Consider the following 19,675-nt stretch of genomic DNA (forward strand, 5'->3'; position numbering starts at 1 on the left):
TTATTCAAATTGAAATAATAAATATTTAAGAATAACCTTGGGTGTTTTTCAGATGTTCTTTAATCAAATCAGAGATTTCTTCCACCATTTTACCCTCACGTCTCAATCTTCTATTCTCTAATTTAATCTGAATAACTTGTTTTTGTTTCTGGAGCTGTGATAGTCTGCTCCATTCGGCCTGACCTATTTCTCTCATCAAAGCCTAAAAAATAAAATGTCAAGGGCATTTGATCAGTCAACCACCTTAACCTCTATTCCATTTGACACAATAAAAACAAAATATCAGATTCTTAAGTATTCTTGTATTCTATAGGAACTTGTTTACTAAAACGATCCAAAACACTAAGTATGACTAATTCGTTTTTTTTTTATTTTGACAAATTTTGATGTATATCAATATACATTTTTTGCCAATTCCATGCAATTATTTTTCATCAAACAAGTTCTGTTTTTATTCCATCATGGAGCAACTGGTCATGAATTTTAAAAAAATCACCAATCTAACCTCTACAATGAGTTTGTCTCTCATGACATCATACTTCTTCTCTAAAGCGGCAATGACTAAATGTTCATCTTTATTAGTTTCTTCAACAGGTTGACCTTGACCTAAAAATAATATGATTCCCACATTGTCATGGTTACCACCTTGTTTCGCTTCTGTTATTTTTTCTTTTAACCATGTTATTTCCTGAAGACAAAAATTAAACCAGTACATAGTAATAATATAGTTTTGACAATTTTCATTCAGGTCAAAAGTGAATGTAATTTTCAGAATTATTTCTCAAATAAAATTTACTTGGTACTTAAATTTGTGCATGGCCTTTGATTAACAAAACCATGTGAGTAACTTGAAAGCTCAATGTGAAATAAAATCAGTCAGCCATTTATTTATTCATCATACTGATGCGAGCCACATGCTATTAAAAAGTTACTACAAAATGTAATTTTTTTCAAATCATTTTCAGCAGTCTAAGAGTTAATACAGCTTAGATATGGAAAATGGTTTTCTCAGAACTTAAATGTGGATGCTCAGAGAGAACTGTGATTGGTACAAAGTGGTCAGCGTGAACCATTGACTAGTAAAATAAAACAACTGATCACATATTCAAATAAAAAAAAAAATCCAAATCTGAATATAGTACCTTCTGTGGGATCTGTAATCTTAATTTCCTAGTACCTATATCTTGAAGATGTTGAAGGTCTGCCAATAATTCAACTTTGACCTCATCAAGATCATAACCTTCCTCTTTTTCACGCCTTTTGATCTCTACAGTACATCCACAAATTTCCTGTGAATGAAAATTCTCTGGTATGATTCTATTCTTATTTAAACAGGACATAAGAAGAAAAACACAAAAGGAAAAAGACTGGGATGGAACATTTCCTTTTGTGGCAGTAGCAAAGCGGTGTGTGTGATTGTAGTAGGCTTGACGATTAGATGCTAGACCAATGCTTCCGACAGGAGGAATGGTTTCACTCTTCAACTTAAACCATAAGTATGCAATGTAAAAAATTTTTAATATTCAGAGCCCAAGTTTTCCTTCTCAGAAAAATAAAGTAAAAGTCAACGAGACTGTTTCTTTTACTTTTATATCTGTGCCAGAAAGTTAGAATACTAGAATTCATTCCTGTGAAGCAAAATGTTTAATAAATACAGATATTACTTTATTACAACTAAACCTTTAAAGCAATACCTTGAATATCGTAAGTTCGTCATCCTCATTAGGATCTGTTGATTCTTTCCATTTTTTACGAAGTTCACAAGATTCACTGATTTTGGTCTCCAGATTCTCATTCAATAATTGTGATAATATAGCTATTTTATCTTCATCTACGTCTTCTAATAACTGGAAAAATAAACTTGATAAATTAGGTCACAATTATGAGGTCACATTTCACATAAAAAAGGCACCAACTCACTGCTTTACTCTTCTAGATACCTGATATCACTATCATCATTTCATTATGAAATACTTACTCACTAAAGCCCAACGCAGACGAGGAACATTTTAAGCGAACAATCGTAAAAATTTTGTTTCAATCATTTTTTTCACCGTCTGCGGATTACAGGAACCGAACAAAAATGTTCGTGAGAATTGTTCGTGAAATCAAACATGTTTGACTTTTTAAAAATTGTTCGCCGTCTGCGTTAACCACAAACATTAGCGCTGAACATTTATCGACGAAAGACCAATCAGCGATCGAAGCCAGACCACATGACACTCAAAATCGCGACGTCCAGTGAATCCACCAACACAAAATTTTGGACTGTGGAGAAGGAGCAGATTTTAGTAGATATGTGGTCGCAATCTGCCTGTTTGTTTATGATTTCTTCGCCTGACTATTCAGATAGAAACAAGAAGTACACTGCTATGCAAGAAATAACACAAGCCCTGGAAACAACCGGTAATCCGGGTGCAGACCCAAATGCTCCTATTTCGCCGTCTACGTTGGCGTCTTTTTTAAAATTAATAATATAGCAAACGCAATTTTACATTTTCTTCTGGACGTCGCCATTTTGAGGTCATGTGATTTTCCGTGGCACTGGCGTATTGTTCGAGCTAAATGTTCGTCGTCTGTGGAATTATGTTTTAAATTATAAATTAAATAGTTTCTGTTTTTTACTATGATTTTTTAAGTATTTCTATACCTGAATTAAATAGTTTCTATTTTCACTATGGTTTTTTAAGTATTTCTATACCTAAATTAAATAGTTTCTGTTTTTACTATGATTTTTTAAGTATTTCTATACCTGAATTAAATAGTTTCTGTTTTTACTATGATTTTTTAAGTATTTCTATACCTAAATTAAATAGTTTCTGTTTTTACTATGATTTTTTAAGTATTTCTATACTTGAATTAAATAGTTTCTATTTTCACTATAATTTTTTAAGTATTTCTATACCTGAATTAAATAGTTTCTGTTTTCACTATGATTTTTTAAGTATTTCTATACCTGAATTAAATAGTTTCTGTTTTCACTATGATTTTTTAAGTACTTCTATACCTGAATTAAATAGTTTCTGTTTATACTATGATTTTTTAAGTACTTCTATACCTGAATTAAATAGTTTCTGTTTTCACTATGGTTTTTTCAAAGTATTTCCATACCTGAATTAAATAGTTTCTGTTTTCACTATGGTTATTTTAAGTATTTCTATACCTAAATTAAATAGTTTCTGTTTTTACTATGATTTTTTAAGTATTTCTATACCTGAATTAAATAGTTTCTGTTTTCACTATGATTTTTTAAGTACTTCTATACCTGAATTAAATAGTTTCTGTTTGTACCATGATTTTTTAGGTACTTCTATACCTGAATTAAATAGTTTCTGTTTTTACTATGATTTTTTAAGTATTTCTATACCTGAATTAAATAGTTTCTGTTTTTACTATGATTTTTTAGGTACTTCTATACCTGAATTAAATAGTTTCTGTTTATACTATGATTTTTTAGGTACTTCTATACCTGAATTAAATAGTTTCTGTTTTCACTATGATTTTTTAGGTACTTCTATACCTGAATTAAATAGTTTCTGTTTTTACTATGATTTTTTAGGTACTTCTATACCTGAATTAAATAGTTTCTGTTTTTACTATGATTTTTTAGGTACTTCTATACCTGAATTAAATAGTTTCTGTTTTCACTATGATTTTTTAAGTATTTCAATACCTAAATTAAATAGTTTCTGTTTTCACTATGGTTTTTTAAAAGTATTTCTATACCTGAATGAAATAGTTTCTGTTTTTACTATGATTTTTTAAAAGTATTTCTATACCTGAATTACATAGTTTCTGTTTTCACTATGATTTTTTAAAAGTCGTTCTATACCTAAATTAAATAGTTTCTGTTTTCACTATAATTTTTTGAATACTTCTATACCTGAATTAAATAGTTTCTGTTTTTACTATAATTTTTTAAAAGTATTTCTATACCTGAATTAAATAGTTTCTGTTTTCACTATGATTTTTTAAGTATTTCTTTACCTGAATTAAATAGTTTCTATTTTCACTATGATTTTTAAAGTATTTCTATACCTGAATTAAATAGTTTCTGTTTTCACTATGATTTTTTAAGTACTTCTATACCTGAATGAAATAGTTTCTGTTTTCACTATAATTTTTTAAGTATTTCTATACCTCAATATAAATAGATTCTATTTTCACTATGATTTTTTAAGTATTTCTATACCTGAATTAAATAGTTTCTGTTTTCACTATGATTTTTTAAAAGTATTTCTATACCTGAATTAAATAGTTTCTATTTTCACTATGGTTTTTTCAAAGTATTTCTATACCTGAATTAAATAGTTTCTGTTTTTACTATGATTTTTTAAGTATTTCTATACCTGAATTAAATAGTTTCTGTTTTCACTATGATTTTTTAAGTATTTCTATACCTGAATTAAATAGTTTCTGTTTTTACTATGATTTTTTAAGTATTTCTATACCTGAATTAAATAGTTTCTGTTTTCACTATGATTTTTTAAGTATTTCTATACCTGAATTAAATAGTTTCTGTTTTCACTATAATTTTTTAAGTATTTCTATACCTGAATTAAATAGATTCTATTTTCACTATGGTTTTTTCAAAGTATTTCTATACCTGAATTAAATAGTTTCTGTTTTCACTATGATTTTTTAAGTACTTCTATACCTAAATTAAATAGTTTCTGTTTTCACTATGATTTTTTAAGTATTTCTATACCTGAATTAAATAGTTTCTGTTTTCACTATGATTTTTTAAAAGTATTTCTATACCTGAATTAAATAGTTTCTGTTTTCACTATAATTTTTTAAGTATTTCTATACCTGAATTAAATAGTTTCTGTTTTTACTATAATTTTTAAAGTATTTCTATACCTGAATTAAATAGTTTCTGTTTTCACTATGATTTTTTAAAAGTCTTTCTATACCTGAATTAAATAGATTCTATTTTCACTACGGTTTTTTCAAAGTATTTCTATACCTGAATTAAATAGTTTCTGTTTTCACTATGGTTTTTTAAGTATTTCTATACCTGAATTAAATAGTTTCTGTTTTCACTATAATTTTTTAAGTATTTCTATACCTGAATTAAATAGTTTCTGTTTTCACTATGATTTTTTCAAAGTATTTCTATACTTGAATTAAATAGTTTCTATTTTCACTATAATTTTTTAAGTACTTCTATACCTGAATTAAATAGTTTCTGTTTTCACTATGGTTTTTTAAGTATTTCTATACCTGAATTAAATAGTTTCTGTTTTCACTATGGTTTTTCAAGGTATATCTTTACCTGAATTAAATTGTTTCTATTTTCAGTATGATTTTTTCAAAGTATTTCTATACCTGAATTAAATAGTTTCTGTTTTCACTATGATTTTTAAAGTATTTCTATACCTGAATTAAATAGTTTCTGTTTTCACTATAATTTTTAAAGTATTTCTATACCTGAATTAAATAGTTTCTGTTTTCACTATGATTTTTTAAAAGTCTTTCTATACCTGAATTAAATAGATTCTATTTTCACTATGGTTTTTTCAAAGTATTTCTATACCTGAATTAAATAGTTTCTGTTTTCACTATGGTTTTTTAAGTATTTCTATACCTGAATTAAATAGTTTCTGTTTTCACTATAATTTTTAAAGTATTTCTATACCTGAATTAAATAGTTTCTGTTTTCACTATGGTTTTTTAAGTATTTCTATACCTGAATTAAATAGTTTCTGTTTTCACTATAATTTTTTAAGTACTTCCATACCTGAATTAAATAGTTTCTGTTTTCACTATGGTTTTTTAAGTATTTCTATACCTGAATTAAATAGTTTCTGTTTTCACTATAATTTTTTAAGTACTTCCATACCTGAATTAAATAGTTTCTGTTTTTACTATGGTTTTTTCAAAGTATTTCTATACCTCAATTAAATTGTTTCTATTTTCAGTATGATTTTTTCAAAGTATTTCTATACCTGAATTAAATAGTTTCTGTTTTCACTATGATTTTTTCAAAGTATTTCTATACCTGAATTAAATAGTTTCTGTTTTCACTATGATTTTTTCAAAGTATTTCTATACCTGAATTAAATAGTTTCTGTTTTCACTACGATTTTTTCAAAGTATTTCTATACCTGAATTAAATAGATTCTATTTTCAGTATGATTTTTTCAAAGTATTTCTATACCTGAATTAAATAGTTTCTATTTTCAGTATGGTTTTTATCGTTTAACATCAATAGTATTTCTCGTAGTCTTGTTTTACTATTTATATTCTCTATATCTTCTTCAATAATATCCTCTTTCTTCTTTTGTTCTGTCCCTCGTTTTCGCCTAGATGCTAATAATCTTTCTTTGGCTAATCTCCATTGACGTTCCTTCTCAGATTCATCTTCTTCTGCTCTGAATTGACAATTATATAATTATGAATTGCAGTAAATGGATTGGTTAAAATGTAATACATTTCAATGAATTTGGATAATTAATATTTTGTTTTTCATGTTTCAATATTGATAAGCAAGACATTAGGTCATGCTGAAAATATATCTAGTAAATGAACTTATTTATGCAACATACTTCTGAGCCAGACCAATAACTAGAGCTGCTGATTCAAAACCATCTTCATTTCTAGCTTTTCTTTCATCTTGCCTGAGTTTAATGAGTTCATGTTTTAATTTTTCAATATCTTCTGTATTATTACTATCATTTGACAGCTGATTTAACAGCTTTTCTTTTTCCTGAAAATATATAGCTTAGGTTAAGTAATGTAAATGCCAGTAAATTTGCTGTAAAAATTTTGAATAGAAGGTTTTAATTACAACTGTTACGTAATATTAGGTTTCATATCCTGGTGTTGATTTAAAACTTGTCATTTCAGGACAAATCATACACCTTGCTGAACATGCTAACAAATAGTACCAAATCAACATCTTTCTTTCTACTGGTAACCACTAGGTTAGTTTTTAATTCATAGTAATGTGAAAGCTTCACTACCTGACAGAATCTACTTTCTAATTCTTGTAATATATTGGTATTTTCTTCTTCTTTCTTTATGTCTTCTTCCTCTAATAACATACATTCTTCTTCTGTTTTACCTATAATTAACATATAAAAATAAATAACATGAAATAATAAATAACATGCAATCTTCTTCTGTTTTACCTTTACAATTAATATAATCTAAATAACATAAATTCTTCCTGTATTTTATGTACAATTTACATAAAATAATAAAATAAAAATTGTTCTTCTGTTTTACCTTCAATCTATATAAATTAATATATAAGATACATTCTTCTGTTTTATGTACAATTTACATAAACTAAATAACCTAAATTATTTTTATGTTTACCCTACAAATTATATATATCAATATATAACAAACATTGCACTTACAATTTCTTTGAAGCTCAACCACAGCCAGTTCTCAGTTTTACAAGCAGTAATCAAAATAGTCACAATTCAAATTCAAATTTTTATTAATATTTACCTTCTTGTATTCTTTGTTTGCGTTTTTCAAGTCTCTCTCTTAATTTTCTATCAGCATCAGCTTTATTATCTCCCATTAATTTAGTCAGAGCTTCCTGATGTTTTAATGATTCACCTAAAAGTCAAATAAGTATCGATAATTATATATGGTTCATAGTTATCAAAAAAATAAACCATACTAGGCAAATAAATGCAACAAAACAAATAGAGAATACAAATAGCCTATTACTGATCAGTATTATAATTCAGTGGCAAGTGAAGCAATATCTAACATCAAGTACTGAAAAAACAAGTTCCTTGGTGAATAACATGAGAAAAGTTGAACAAGTGTTGCGTGTGAACTAAAAAAATAAATACATTGGACACCTACCAATCAACTTATTAACTTCATCAATTTTTCCTTCTTTTCTTAATCTTCTTTCTTTTAATTTCATTTCAAATACTTTCTTCTGTCTTTCAGCATCTGTTATTTTTGACCAATCTAATTCCCCATACTACAATAAATATCAATTTTTCCTTCTACAAAAATCCTTTAATAATTTTTTTTAACATAAATCATCAATTTTAACTTTTAAATGGACTTTAACAGTTTTTCAGATAATATCTTCTCTGAATTTACAGAATTACAACAATTACCTGAGCTATCAAAGCTTCTATTATTAGCTTATCACGTAAAGCATCATATTTTCCTTCTAGAGCAGCCAGTAGATCTTCTTTAGTTGACTCTGTTGATGTTTCAGTAGAAAATACAACTTCAACAATATTCTGACATTTTTTTTTATGTTGATCAGAAGTTATTTGATTGGATAACCAAGTTAAATCTTCTGTTGTCTGAAAACAATCAAATCAGTATCAATCAAATTATTGAAAATCTTCTGTTGTCTGAAAACAATCAATCAAATACAGTTAATTCTTGATCAACACCATTCCCTGCGGGAACTTGAATTTGAATTTAATTACCTGATTCGAGAAGTTTTGAATTATTTTTTCAGCATGGCTATTTTGATATTGAAGTAAGAGAGACATCATTATAATGTTAATATCCTCCATTGTAGAATTCTGATGTTCACTTTTTGATAAGATGTTTTCTTTTTTATACACCATAGCTTCTAACAATATACTTTTATACTCTTTACAATCAACTAAACATAAAATAAATATATCTATATATTCACAAGACTAAAATCATTTTCATATTACATCTTCAGATACTTTGCCCATCGTTTAACTTTGGTTATCTTATTGTATATTTATTCTACTGAGCTTATCATACTAGTGTACTAGAATGGTTGCAACTCTTTTCATTAACCATCAATTGAGAAACCTGGAACAACTTCAGCCCCAGGTTTTTTCCTATAGGGAAATCATAACATGAATCACCAACAAATCCTATGTCAGGATTGGGAGAAGGGATGACTCAGAGAAGTTTGCAAGCTAACACCTGGTTGAATATTGGCAAATTGTCAAGTCATTACAATAAGATTCCTTGTCAAATGAAAATAAAAAAGAGTAGGTTAATGCTTGTAAGTCTCTCAATGCACTGTTGATAGCATGACTGTTTCAATTAGTAATAAATTTGGCTGTAAAACTCCATTTCATTTCCGTTACCATTGAATTTTACATTGTTGGTTTTATTTCAAAATATATTCATTTATTAATATGAACAGTGGAATAAAACATTGATAGTTAATAACAGTTAGAACAAATAGAAATACCTGTTTGTAGAGCAGTCAGATTATTTGTTAATGTAATTAACCGATCATTACGTTGTTGTTTAGATTGAACAGTAGCTGTATTTCTTAGTTCTATTTGTTTATTAGAAGATAATATTCTATACCAATCTAACTGTTCTTGTTTATGTTGTATATACAGTAGTTTTAACACATCATTCTAGATTTAAATATAAGAAAAATAATTGATATGTTTGTTCTTTATTAGGTATATAATTTACAACTGATAACTTGTAGATTTCAAAAATTCTACAAATATAACTTCATATTCTTCATAATGGTCAGAAAACATCAGTCATCATTAATGATGACACAGAATACCTACTTAAAATTTTATATATTTATGGGCCACAAATATCATAGAAATGAATAGGACACATAATTTAACACAATCTGACAAACAGTACTAGTAATTATTACCTCTAATTCCATAATATCTGTTGAAAAAATAGGACTTTCAATCTTAATATCATTTTTCTCTCCTTCACACCATTTAATACTGTCTTCTGCTAAAATCTTATATCTCTTTTGGTCATTTACTGGGCTAGAATTAATAAAATGTTTTTTAAAGGAATTTTCCAAGTTTTTATGAACAACCTTGTAGCTTGGGATTGTTTGGCTTCAGAAATGTAATATAATAAACTGAAGTCTAATATAACTATATTGTAAATTCAAAAGATCTCAAATCAATAGTAGTCTGAACCCTGAACTTGTGGTTCTCCATTGCTATGTACAGTAAAAATATTAAAAGGCGTTCTTCAACTTGAAGAATATGAAGTTAGAAAAGGTCATTATGTACCCCCTGGAATATATTCCAAATTTGAAAAAGCATGATAAGAAAAAGAAAGTTTGCTCTTAGCGCTCAATATGTTGCTTTTGTAAAAAGAAAATTTATCTTACATATTCTTAACATCAAAAGATTGTCTTTCCAATAAACCCGCTGAAAGGCTTGATAAATAGAGACTATCTTGATCATCACAGACAGTAACCTCCCTCTTCAAACGAGCTACTAGAGCAAATTTATTCCCATCAGAAAGAAACACTCCAGTCGATGATCCTGAAAAATTACAGCTGAACCATACATACATTATATATCTGTGACTGACACAAAATCATTGCTCATATCAGAATCAGAAGCATTTGTTTAGACTTGTTTTCTGCTCTTAGAATAATCAAAAATCTTGACAGGTTGACTGTAATACCTGACAATTTGAAATAAAACCATAAATTACATGCCCACCTTGACTCATATTAAGAACTGATTCTTTTTCTTCTTCTAGTCTGTCATATAAAAACTGGACAACTTCAGATGCTGGTACAGAACATGTTTCAGATTTCAGTTCCTCTGAAAAACAGGTAATTCAAAAAATCTAAGACGTGACTTTTTTTGTACAAAAATCACATAATTCCTTCAAAAATATCTAAAACAAGATTAATGTCACTTTCTCTTTCCATCTTTACTGTTTTCTCCCGAGCCTGAACACTGTACATTGGGGTCTATGATAAGAAACACGGTGTGCACATGCTCTAGAGAAAATCTGAAATGAAATGAAATGAAATGAATGGAGTTTTACGTCCTACTCTTCTGCACCTTGTGGGCTAATGAAGTCGGTAGAGAAAATCTGAGTCTAAAGAAAAGATGAGTTGTGAATGGAACTTTCAAACATAATAACGGTTACTTATGGTTAAGAAGGCTCTAATTTAGATGGTAAGCTGTGAACATTGTCTTGTTTCAGATACAAAGATACAATTGATCACACATATGTTGAACATGCCCTTCTTAAGTAATTTTTATCAACAAGAGTACAAAACCTGCCCTACCTATTAGTCCGGATTGTCGGAAATTTTCTCTATCACATCCCAGAATATTCTTAGTATCAAAGGTTAAATTGAAATCATTTCCAAGAACTAACGCAAACTCAGCAATGTTAGCTACAATTAAGAAATACTCAGGCATTATAATGGATCCTTATTTTCTTTTATCTCTTAAAAATGTTGTTTGACTTGGCATCAACTAGGCTTAAAATGCAAAAGAATGACCATATTAATGAATCCAGAAACAAAATAAGTATCTAAATCACTCAAATATTAAATTTACCTTGTCTCCAGTGTATTTCTGTTGACTCTTTAAGCTTATTAACTTTATTAAGTTTATCTTTTTTAGAGAGTTTAGACCAAGCTGATGGTTCCATGGACTGTTTTATACTTTCTGATAATAATCTGTCTTTCAATACATCATACTTTCTATCAACTACCTATATCGATATGGTAAAACAACATAGCTGAGCAAATTTACCAATATGACAGTGTTGCTATCTTAAATTTGTCAAAGGGGAGCAAATCTACTCTTTGAATATGATTCCAAATCTCCATTTCATCTCTGAATATATTTCTAACTTCTAAAAAATCAAGGCCAGCAACCTCTTGACTTACCTGTAGAAGGTCATGATCATGAGCTGCACCTTTAACAACTGTCAATACTTTAATAACATTAGGTGAGATATTATTTTTTCTCATCACACGTTCTTTAGATTGACGATCTATAAGATCAGCTTCCTCCTACAAAAACAGAACATTGATTCTTTAAAACATGTCATAGCTAAGCTATACAACTGTAATGCACAACAAATGCAACAGTTGCAGAATCTTTAATGTACACAATGACTCGATTCATTGTCCCTTTCGAATCATATGACACAAAGTTGGCATTTGGGCCAGTGAGCAAGCATCCAACTCACTGAGCTATTGCGACTGCCCCAAGTCTTGTTAAAATATGATTTCCTACTTACTATTTTATCAAGATGAGTATAAATAGAACGTAGTTCTTTAAATTGTTGATGATATAAATCATAGAGTAAAGATACAGCTGTCATTTCAGCTGTTATACCACGTCGTCTTTCTTTCTGTAATAATGCTTTACGACATATAACTTGTATAGCTCCAGCTTCTTCTAAAATAACTCTATAATCTTCATAATCATCTACAGTTAAAAAATAAATCCATTTAGAAACAGGGTGGATAGAAGTTCTATTGAGAATTATTTTTTATATTGATGTAAAAGTATGGCTACTTCTCTTTTAAACAGTATTGTGAATTACCATGTTACAGAAATATGATAAAAATATCACTGAGGAACCCTATGTAAGAAATAAGTGAGACCAACAAAATAAGGCACAAACATCGAAAAATAGCCATGGCCATTGTTATATGCCCACAACTATAATGGAAGCCAAGTTGTATGGGAGGCCTTTTTCTTTGTTTTTTTGATTTTTGATAAGGTTCATCTTTAGGTGATAAAAAAAACAATTTCACCAAATTTAGTGTAAATATGTCAAGAATTTTGCCTTCTGGAGTATTTGAGAGCTAAAAGGGCAATAACTGATATCAAATAGATTTTTAGATTTTTTTGATTTCCAATTCATCATATACGTGTGGGCATATAAAAAGCGATTAATGGATAAAAAAAATCAATTTCTTTTCATATCCATACCTTTAGATGATAAATCTAATTTCAAATATTTGGTTTGTAATTCTGACAATCTCTTTTGTCTGTCTCCTTCACCCATCATGGCAGCAGCTTCTTGAAGGAAATCTGATGACATCTCTTTAACTATTTCTAATAAAACTTCTCTTTCATCGCTATGACGATATTTGACTTCTGTCAAGTAGACAAACTGCCAACTTGTGATGTCATCTACAAAAAATTTGAATTTTTCAAACGATTTTGATCAATGATTTTATAAGATGTATAGATAGATTCAGAATAATATTACCATATATTATTGAGAAACAACCCATGCTTTTGGAAATTTTCAGAAAATTAGGACATATCATTTTTCGGTCAAGATGGGGGAATAATAAAAGAAGAAAAATGTTCGAAAATCAATTGTTAAAAAATGATCACTGAAGTAAAGTTGTTTATAGTTCTTATTAAATCACACCAGGACTTGTCTCAATAAACCTTAACACCAGGCTCATGCTTTCAATCAGTTAAATTTTTATTTTATCTTAGCACCAGAAAATTGATAAAATTGAAATGAATTTCAAAAGTAAATTTTTACCTCTCTTCATATTTTGTAGATCTTGGAAGAGTGGTTTATAATGAATACCATGGGATAGTCTATCTCTCCAGGACTTAACACTGACTTCAGACAGACTGGTTAATCTAGTTGTATCTTCTCCATCTTCCAGTCTTTCTATCATACCTACACATTAGATTAGAATGACAACCAACAAACTTCAGAAAAAGATAAAAGCAAATTTATATTGAAAACTAAGAATTGCTCAATGAGAAAATATTTACATCAGCAATTCATAAAATTAGAATTTGAAATAGCAAATTGGATTTGTGTTCATGTCTTTGTGAATTGTTGATATACAAAAATAAGCTTACCATTCATTAAGTAGGATGTCTGAAGATCTAATTCTAACTTTAAACACATGATTTGTAATTTTGTATGAACAACTTCTTTTCTTTTCTTACGTCCTGATAGTTTTTTAACAGCATCTGTTTGTAACCATGTTATCAATGCTTGTTGTTCTTCATCATATCTTTCAATCAAGTAACTTAAAATATTTTCTGATTTAGTATCAGAACCTGAAAATTATTCAACAACATAGTAATCATTGGTTTCAAGCAAATCAAATGAAATTTGTTCAAAAATCAAAATTGGAGATATTTGTTTTATGTGGACAACATAAATCTACAACTGCTTACTGTTTAATGTGATCCATTTTGGTGATCCTAATGAGTAACATAACTTAGATGAAATCTCCTGAAATGGAAAAGTCATTATGTTAAATCATTTAAAAAATACTTTGAATAAAGCTGGAAAAACATCCAAAAGGATTGTAAGAAAAGTTACAACAGAATTCTAAAAGACTCACCATTATCTTAGGACCTAAAAATTCAGCTAATTCTTCAGTGTTTTGAGTTGCTCTTAACTTCTTCTCTTCCTTTCTTAGTTTATGAAGTTCTTTCTCTTTAATTTTATCATCTAGACTATTAAAAAAAAAAAACTTTTCAAGTTAATGATTTATCAGAACCTTAAATCTGCTAAAGTCTGCTGGAAGTGGACATTAACTTGTCCTAACAAGAAGGTAGGTGTCAAAATAAAAAAATTGCCCTTACTTTATCCAGTCAAGGCCATGTTTATGTTGTAACATACAAATAAATAGTTTTTCACGTAAAGTTGAATATTTCTCATCTAGGACCTCTATAAACTCCTTATCATCATCAGACAATACTAGTGTTCCCATGGTAACATTAGCTATACCATCAAAACATTCGTTGATACAATATTTGTGTTGTTTACGTATCAGTTTCCTCAATACTTCTGATGACTTCGAAAAAAAAAAGGTCAATACATCTTAAAGCAAATAGCATCACAGAAAACTTAATGTTGAAGCTGCAATTTTATTTTTGTCTTTGTCTATCAATAGGTATATCTAATTACATATAATTTTATCTAGACATCAAAACACATGAAGCTACTCTTCTACCACATACCATTGGCAAAGACTAGTTATTTGTTCTTTATCATAAATTATTCTCATATTCTCACCATAGATTGTATTTCTTCTATCTTCTGTTTCACTTCTGCTTCTTGATAAAGATTTAATTTGGAGAGAATAATGGATGATATTTCAACATTAGATATATTTGGATATCTTTCTTCCTCTTTAGCTTGCTGTTTTAACCAATACAGACCGACAGCTATAATAAACACAAAAATTCTCTCTCAGAGTTACAACATATAGAATAGAATTTTAAATGTGGTTAACAGTCAGTTTGTCAAACACAAAAATCTGTTGTGGTATTTTTCTATGGTATAGACCTTAGACATTTCGATTTATTTCTAATTTAAAACTGAGAGGACATTCCTGCTCACCTTTATGTAATATTTTGTAATGCACAGATAAAGTAGAAGAATCTGGAAGGAATGATGATAAATTATTTAACCAATTCTGATGTTGATTTCGTAAATGGTTAATCTCTTTCTTTTTCTCTATCTCTGATAATTTCCTTAATACTTCTATCACTGGTTTACTATCAGGTCCTTGTAACATGGAGATCATAGCCTATTAAATAGAGAAAATAGTGAAATAATAAATAATAACATATTTTGAGTTGATCTGAATCTATATCTTGAATTCAAAATTAGGCTGTAAAATTGCAGTTAATTAATGCTACGAAAGAACAGGCACATAATGTCAACATAACCTGTAAGTAAGAGTGTATTGTTTGTGGAATTAGTAATTTGAATACATAAAATGAAAATCCTGATCTTCAAAATCTGGAAAGGTTATGGTCAAGTAGTCTCAAAGCATTAATAACACCAATTAATCCATTTATGACTGAAAAAAGAAAAACCAAAATATTTAGTCTACCTCTCGTTCGAAGAAATGTTTCCTGTCTATTTCTGAGATGACCTTAAGTCTGAGATCAACTATACCAAGGTTATCAAGTTTATCTAGAGTTATCTTTCCCTCGGAGACTTGGATCTGTTTTCTTCCTTTCTTTTCTTCTAATTGTGACAACACTAATTTCTTAGATCTCAATTCATCTAGATTATTCCTAAAATGAAAATACTGTCATTAAGTCTCATGAATGAATGTAGGGGTACAGACTTCATTTTTTGCGATTCCTTCCTTTACTGGCTCACTTGCAAGGATCAACAATGAATGAAAAACATTCTAAGATTGTGCATATTACAGATAGTTCTATGATCGAATCATTACAAACACATTTTGTTTAAATTTAAACAATAATAAATATCTTAATTTCTAGGATTTTAAATTGTTTAGATTTAGATTCTTGAAATATCCAAATTGGGTTAGTAAGATATATCTTTGACTGCAACAAAACTTACAATTTATCACAGATTGACCTTTCACCTAAACCAGTAGTTAAAATAGAAGAACTAATATCAGATTCATATCCCAATAAGTCATGCTGGTGATGCAGGGAGGCTAATTCTGAATTAATAGACATAGCTGCTGATTTTCCATCTCCTCCTTTATGTAATAAACCTAAACAATACTGCTTTTCCTGTAGTCTACGATCTTCTAAATATTCTAAAATATCACCAGCTGTTTTAGAACCTGCAATTCAAATTAATAATTTAACATTCTATACGGTCAAATAAATTTTACCATACAGATGTCAGAAATGGTAAATACACCAATAGTCTATATGTTTATAATACTATCGTTATGCATGACAGTAGATAGATTGACTTATATTTTGCATCAACATATTAAATAAAAACAGGAAGTTTTATCTTAATGAAATAAACTCTACACATAAAAACATCAATAAGTTTTAGGGTTACCTCCATTCAAATTTTCAAACTTCCCCTCACAAAATTTTCTGATCTCCTCCTCTGACTTTCCTTCTTCTTTTAAATTCAATATTTCTTGTTTGATTTCTTCAAATTCATTCTGTGATTTATGATGACCTAATAAGGCTAATAATGAATAAGGTAATGAAGCCATTCCACCAAGTAGATCTCGACCATTACCAGTTAAACTCTTATCTTTTATCATTTGTTTAGTTCTACGTCTTAAATCTTGAAATATATCAGAGACTTCATTTTCCATATCTGTTAAATAAGGTTAAAAATCAACATTGGAATGTGATATTGTGACAAAAGAAGAATAAATATCTTCTAACCGAGTAGATACTGATCTCATTGTGTAATATCATTTCTTTTTCAGCAGAGACATAAAATTTTTCAGAACAAATTTGATGAAAACCTATTAAATATATCAGAAGGCAATAACACAGGGTTAAAGCAGTGTTCATTAATGTTAAGATAGGTGTACAAAAAAGCTAAGATAAGCATCTACTTACTTGCAGCAAATTCAGCCATATTTAACAGTAATCTGTCTTGTAATATATTATATTTCTGATCTACAGAATCTAACAAATCATTGATATTGACACTGTTTCTAGGTTTTAAAGGTAGATTACTATCATCTTCACCTACAGCTAACCCATCATCATATAATAAAGCTTCTACTCCTTGACGATTCCACCTGAAAGATATCAAAAGCACTTGCAGCATTGTCAATATTAGGTAATATCAGATGGCTCTGTATCTAATTGCAGTATAACAACAGATTTCAAACAAATCTTTCACACCGATGCATGCTGCAAACATGTGAACATGACCTTCAGTTTGATTGTATCAATTATTTTCCAGTTTCAAGAAATTCAATTCAAGAAAATTGAAATGAAATGAATGGAGTTTTACGTCCTACTTTTCTGCACCACAAGAAAATTTAAAGGAGATAATAACAGTTTTTATAATTATTAAAAAGAGCAATAACTTTATTTCTATCACATACATCCAGACAGCCAAAAAGATTGTCAGACATACATGTGTGCCACAAAATCCATCCACATAGAAATATAACCTCTCTTCTGTTATCAATACCTACTTGTTTAATTTTCTATTGGCTTCACGACTAACACTTTCTCTATAATCATCTTTATCAACATTATCCTGTAACATAATACATCAAGTCTACAAGTTAAACATAAACTCACACATCACACCTTTTTATACAGCATTTAAAATATTTTAAACAATAATCAGTATTAAGAGTGAAGAAATTCAAACAAACTAAATGTAGAAAATAAAATATAATATAATCTTACTATTTGGAGATTTACCTCAAATGTTTTCATTGTCTCATATTCATTCCATTTCCATTCCATAATCATTTCATCCAGTCTTCTCTCTTCTTCTATCAGTTGTTGATCAGTACATGCAGTACCCTCAGGGATTTCACACAACCAGGCTCTGATTTCATCATAATATATATCACAATATGGATATTCACGTGATGATATGAATTTGTTCCATGTATCTAAGGAGAAATTCTCTCCATGGAATTCACGAAATAATATTAATGCATCTTTCAAACTAATTTTGTTATTTCCATCAAGATCTAAAGCTCTGAAATCCCAATAAGCTTCTTCTTGAATCAATCTCCTCCGTTCAATTTCACTTAAAACAACAAGAAATAAGTCTCTGGTCACCTTTCCAACACTTGAAGCACCACAGATCTGTTTTATAACAGTGTTAATTTGAGCTAGAGGAATAGTGGTTAAATATACTGATTTATGAAACTCTTGAAGTTGATCAGCTGTAAGAAATCCATGACAAGATCTGTCCAACTCATCAAATATCATATTATAGTCTTTAATACCCATGGTTGTTTATAGAAGGCTATAGTGGTTTATTTTGATTTCAGCTCTTACTCCTCCTAGAAGAAATAGTTTTAATAAATTGCAATTTGATTTATTTCATTGGTTAATAAAAACATAATCAAAATATTTTTCAGAGCCTGTTTAAAAAAAAACACCAATGTATATCATTTCAAGGTTATAATGTTCCTACATGACCTATGTTCATGTACTCAATAGTTGGAAAAATTGCAAATATTATGATCTTGCTAAAATTGTGCTCATTGCACATTTCATCAGCACTACACAGAAAGACATAGTAGGATCCTTTATCAGGAAAACATTCCATCTAAGTCCCCAGTTCCCAACAACATCCCTTGGCGGAGTGGGACTAGGGTGTCAGGGGTATGACAAACTGGTGTAGAATAATTCATTTTGAATTGAGAGAGCACTTCACATCATCACATGCTGGAAATGTAGATGAAACAAATTTTTGGGGGTGTGAAAGGTCCAGAGGATTGCTCCGGGGGTGTGAAGGCTGAAAAAGGTTGGGAACCACTGAAAATACAAACATAAAGAGATCTTATTAAGTACAAATAGATCAAATTTAGCAATTGCATATTTGTGATGTTTTGATCAATGAACTAAAATCATACTCATATATGATAATATGCCTAGTTCTAGATGACCATGACCTCATTTATTTACTTGAATAAACATTATATATATCATCAATCTTAATTTTAAATGAAATAACATCTAGATTTGATCTAAATTATGTTCATTATTAAATGGAAGTGTAACTTCTTTTTCTTAGATAATAGATCAAAATCTATTTGTTGCTTTTGATTCCACACTTCCCTTGGGAGGCCTATTTAATCATTTATATTATTATTGCCATATTGTTGGCATTGCAATCAAAACAAATTCAACCATTAAATTCAACAATATAGGCCTACTGTCATCATCAGATATAATGGTGTTGCAAAGTCAAAACGATTAACTTTAAATAACTGAAATCGGATTAAACAGTGTTTTCTTGTCGATTTAATAATTAAAGTTGAGAAATTAAAACAAAATTTACCGTTATTTTCTGTTTAATGGACAGTTACATCCGCCATGTTGTTTACCGTCGTTCAGGTGTAGTCTTGATTAATCGGAATTTCGTACATCAAACACATCATTACGTCTTGACAATCTGATCTGAGCAGGTGCCCGTTATCATTGTTTTACAGTGTATATTAATAATATTATTATTTATGAGCCAATAATGATTGAAAACTAGT

General features: G+C 28.9%; 1 protein-coding gene across 1 annotated transcript; it reads right to left on the reverse strand.

Annotated features, from left to right (window-relative positions):
* Nucleotides 1-25: 25 nt before the first annotated feature.
* Nucleotides 26-18,416, reverse strand: LOTGIDRAFT_164683 (hypothetical protein; the record flags this gene model as incomplete). The annotated part of the gene is made up of 33 exons (XM_009061204.1): nucleotides 26-202; nucleotides 506-688; nucleotides 1,143-1,289; nucleotides 1,695-1,847; nucleotides 6,164-6,377; nucleotides 6,552-6,712; nucleotides 6,969-7,069; nucleotides 7,465-7,578; nucleotides 7,834-7,957; nucleotides 8,100-8,294; nucleotides 8,424-8,605; nucleotides 9,179-9,353; nucleotides 9,614-9,737; nucleotides 10,094-10,250; nucleotides 10,434-10,538; nucleotides 11,015-11,125; nucleotides 11,292-11,448; nucleotides 11,627-11,752; nucleotides 11,983-12,173; nucleotides 12,684-12,887; nucleotides 13,255-13,398; nucleotides 13,587-13,790; nucleotides 13,911-13,968; nucleotides 14,081-14,195; nucleotides 14,325-14,536; nucleotides 14,758-14,909; nucleotides 15,085-15,274; nucleotides 15,584-15,770; nucleotides 16,066-16,297; nucleotides 16,528-16,797; nucleotides 17,049-17,233; nucleotides 17,639-17,703; nucleotides 17,874-18,416. The coding sequence occupies 33 exons, from the start codon at nucleotides 18,414-18,416 to the stop codon at nucleotides 26-28; spliced, it is 5,658 nt and encodes a 1,885-aa protein (XP_009059452.1).
* Between the last annotated feature and the right edge of the window lie 1,259 nt (nucleotides 18,417-19,675).

Source organism: Lottia gigantea, assembly GCF_000327385.1.
Source record: "Lottia gigantea unplaced genomic scaffold LOTGIsca_46, whole genome shotgun sequence".
Lineage (NCBI taxonomy): Eukaryota > Metazoa > Mollusca > Gastropoda > Lottiidae > Lottia > Lottia gigantea.